Source organism: Sardina pilchardus, chromosome 13 (genome assembly GCF_963854185.1).
Source record: "Sardina pilchardus chromosome 13, fSarPil1.1, whole genome shotgun sequence".
In the NCBI taxonomy this organism is placed as follows: Eukaryota; Metazoa; Chordata; class Actinopteri; order Clupeiformes; family Clupeidae; genus Sardina; species Sardina pilchardus.
The window spans coordinates 33857403-33862402 of NC_085006.1; the positions used below are offsets into that span (position 1 = coordinate 33857403).

Here is a 5000-nt window from a genome sequence, read left to right on the forward strand (position 1 = left end):
AGAGAGAGAGGGAGAGAGAGGGGGAGAGAGAGAGAGAGAGGGGGGGGGAGGGAGAGGGGGGAGAGGGGGATGGGAGAGGGAGGGAGAGAGAGAGAGAGAGTGAGTGGGGGGCCCAACAGTAAGGGTTCAAACACACATAATTGCACATTCATAGAGTTAAGCATAAGGTGCTCACACACACAGAACTCACACCCACTCTCTCTCACACACACACACACAGATGTGCATAGGTGTGTTTATATGTGTGTGTAGGTGTGTTTATATGTGTGTGTGTATACAGTAGGTGTGTGTGTAGGTGTGTGTGTATAGGTGTGTGTAGGTGGCATATGGAGGTCATACACACCCACCATCTCTGTTCTTGTAGATAATGCCCAAGGTGTGTGTAGGTGTGTGTAGGTGTGTGTATAGGTGTGTGTGTGTGTGTAGGTGTGTGTGTAGGTGTGTGTGTAGGTGTGTGTGTAGGTGTGTGTGTAGGAGGCGTATACTCACCGTCTCCGTTCTTGTAGATGATGACCAAGGTGTGTGTAGGTGTGTGTGTAGGTGTGTGTAGGTGTGTGTGTAGGTGTGTGTGTAGTTGTGTGTGTACTGTAGGTGTGTGTGTAGGTGTGTGTGTAGGTGTGTGTGTAGGAGGTGTATACTCACCGTCTCCGTTCTTGTAGATGATGCCCAAGGTGTGTGTAGGTGTGTGTGTACTGTAGGTGTGTGTGTAGGTGTGTGTGTAGGTGTGTGTGTAGGTGTGTGTGTAGGTGTGTGTAGGTGTGTGTGTAGGTGTGTGTGTAGGATACTCACCGTCTCCGTTCTTGTAGATGATGCCCAAGGTGTGTGTAGGTGTGTGTGTAGTTGTGTGTGTAGGTGTGCATGTAGGTGTGTGTGTAGGTGTGTGTGTAGGTGTGTGTGTAGGTGTGTGTGTAGGATACTCACCGTCTCCGTTCTTGTAGATGATGCCCAAGGTGTGTGTAGGTGTGTGTGTAGTTGTGTGTGTAGGTGTGTGTGTGTAGGTGTGTGTGTAGGTGTGTGTAGGTGTGTGTGTAGGTGTGTGTGTAGGTGTGTGTCTACTGTAGGTGTGTGTAGGTGTGTGTGTAGGTGTGTGTGTAGGTGTGTGTGTAGGTGTGTGTGTAGGTGTGTGTGTGTAGGTGTGTGTGTAGGTGTGTGTAGGTGTGTGTGTAGGTGTGTGTGTGTAGGTGTGTGTGTAGGTGTAGGTGTGTGTGTAGGTGTGTGTGTGTAGGTGTGTGTGTAGGAGGTGTGTGTGTAGGTGTGTGTGTAGAATACTCACCGTCTCCGTTCTTGTAGATGATGCCCAAGGTGTCGCCGCCCAGCAGCTTGTTGTCATAAACAATCCACAGCGGCTTCATCTTAGAGTCCATATATTTACACCGCTCAACACTACACACACACACACACACACACACACACACACACACACACACACACACATATAAACAATCCACAGCGGCTTCATCTTAGAGTCCATATATTTACACCTCTCAACACTACACACACACACACACACACACACACACACACACACACACACACACACATATATAAACAATCCACAGCGGCTTCATCTTAGAGTCCATATATTTACACCGCTCAACACTACACACACACACACACACACACACACACACACACACACACACACACACATATAAACAATCCACAGCGGCTTCATCTTAGAGTCCATATATTTACACCTCTCAACACTACACACACACACACACACACACACACACACACACACACACACACACACATATATAAACAATCCACAGCGGCTTCATCTTAGAGTCCATATATTTACACCGCTCAACACTACACACACACACACACACACACACACACACACACACACACACACACACATATATAAACAATCCACAGCGGCTTCATCTTAGAGTCCATATATTTACACCGCTCAACACTACACACACACACACACACACACACACACACACACACACACACACACACACACATATATATAAACAATCCACAGCGGCTTCATCTTAGAGTCCATATATTTACACCGCTCAACACTACACACACACACACACACACACACACACACACACACACACACACACACACACATATATATAAACAATCCACAGCGGCTTCATCTTAGAGTCCATATATTTACACCGCTCAACACTACACACACACACACACACACACACACACACACACACACACACACACACATATATATAAACAATCCACAGCGGCTTCATCTTAGAGTCCATATATTTACACCGCTCAACACTACACACACACACACACACACACACACACACACACACACATATATAAACAATCCACAGCGGCTTCATCTTAGAGTCCATATATTTACACCTCTCAACACTACACACACACACACACACACACACACACACACACACACACACACACACACACACACACACACACACACACACACACACACACACACACATATATAAACAATCCACAGCGGCTTCATCTTAGAGTCCATATATTTACACCTCTCAACACTACACACACACACACACACACACACACACACACACACACACACACACACACACACACACACACACACACATATATATAAACAATCCACAGCGGCTTCATCTTAGAGTCCATATATTTACACCGCTCAACACTACACACACACACACACACACACACACACACACACACACACACACACACACACACATATATATAAACAATCCACAGCGGCTTCATCTTAGAGTCCATATATTTACACCGCTCAACACTACACACACACACACACACACACACACACACACACACACACACACACACACACACACACACACACACACACACACATATATAAACAATCCACAGCGGCTTCATCTTAGAGTCCATATATTTACACCTCTCAACACTACACACACACACACACACACACACACACACACACACACACACACATATATATAAACAATCCACAGCGGCTTCATCTTAGAGTCCATATATTTACACCGCTCAACACTACACACACACACACACACACACACACACACACACACACACACACACACACACACACACACGCGTACTTGACGGTGGCGAGCAGCATGTTGGGGCTGAGGGGGTTGTGGATGTCGGCGAGAGCCTCGGAGAAGCCGCTCTGCCGCAGGCAGGTGAGCATGGCGGCGCGCAGGTGAGCGTCCTTAGAGCGCCCGCCCCCCTTCGTCTTCACCGCCCCCGTCTTCACCAGCGCATTCACCGCCTTCAGCTTACTGAGCGCGTCCACCTGCACACACACACACACACACACACACACACACACACACATATATCACACCAGCGCATTCACCGCCTTCAGCTTACTCAGCGCGTCCACCTACACACACACACACACACACACACACACACACACACATATATCACACCAGAGCATTCACCGCCTTCAGCTTACTCAGCGCGTCCACCTACACACACACACACACACACACACACACACACACACACACACACACACACACACACACACACACATATAGATCACACACACACACACACACATATAGATCACACCAGCGCATTCACCGCCTTCAGCTTACTGAGCGCGTCCACCTACACACACACACACACACACACACACACACACACACATATATATATAGATTACACCAGCGCATTCACCGCCTTCAGCTTACTCAGCGCGTCCACCTACACACACACACACACACACACACACACACACACACACACACATATCACACCAGCGCATTCACCGCCTTCAGCTTACTCAGCGCGTCCACCTACACACACACACACACACACACACACACACACACACACATATATAGATCACACACACACATATATAGATCACACACACACACACACACACACACACACACACACACACACATATATCACACCAGAGCATTCACCACCTTCAGCTTACTCAGCGCGTCCACCTACACACACACACACACACACACACACACACATATATATATATATAGATCACACACACATATAGACCACACACACACACACACACACACACACACACATATAGACCACACCAGAGCATTCACCGCCTTCAGCTTACTCAGCGCGTCCACCTGCACACACACACACACACACACACACACACACATATATCACACCAGAGCATTCACCACCTTCAGCTTACTCAGCGCGTCCACCTACACACACACACACACACACACACACACACATATATATATATATAGATCACACACACATATAGACCACACACACACACACACACACACACACACACATATAGACCACACCAGAGCATTCACCGCCTTCAGCTTACTCAGCGCGTCCACCTGCACACACACACACACACACACACACACACACATATAGACCACACCAGAGCATTCACCGCCTTCAGCTTACTCAGCGCGTCCACCTGCACACACACACACACACACACACACACACACACACATATAGACCACACCAGAGCATTCACCGCCTTCAGCTTACTCAGCGCGTCCACCTGCACACACACACACACACACACACACACACATATATAGATCACACACACACACACACACACACACACACACACACACACACACACACACACACACATATAGATCACACTAGAGCATTCACCGCCTTCAGCTTACTCAGCGCGTCCACCTACACACACACACACACACACACACACACACACACACACACACACACACACACACACACACACACATATATAGATCACACACACACACACACACACACACACACACACACACACATATAGACCACACCAGAGCATTCACCGCCTTCAGCTTACTCAGCGCGTCCACCTACACACACACACACACACATATAGATCACACACACACATATATAGATCACACACACACACATATACATCACACACACCTATAGACCACACCAGAGCATTCACCGCCTTCAGCTTACTCAGCGCATCCACCTACACACACACACGCACACACACACACACATATAGATCACACACACACACA

At 47.8% G+C, this 5000-nt stretch overlaps 1 protein-coding gene across 7 annotated transcripts in view; it reads right to left on the reverse strand.

The window, feature by feature from the left end:
• pik3cb (phosphatidylinositol-4,5-bisphosphate 3-kinase, catalytic subunit beta) overlaps window positions 1-5000 on the reverse strand; it is a 60563-nt gene that overhangs the window by 9636 nt on the left and 45927 nt on the right. For 6 of the 7 annotated variants that reach the window (XM_062551795.1, XM_062551793.1, XM_062551794.1 and 3 more), the window contains 2 exons: window positions 3072-3268; window positions 1274-1383 (listed from right to left, as the gene is read on the reverse strand). In XM_062551795.1, the coding sequence (XP_062407779.1) occupies window positions 1274-1383; window positions 3072-3268 (307 nt within the window). The other variant, XM_062551798.1, reaches the window with a different exon arrangement.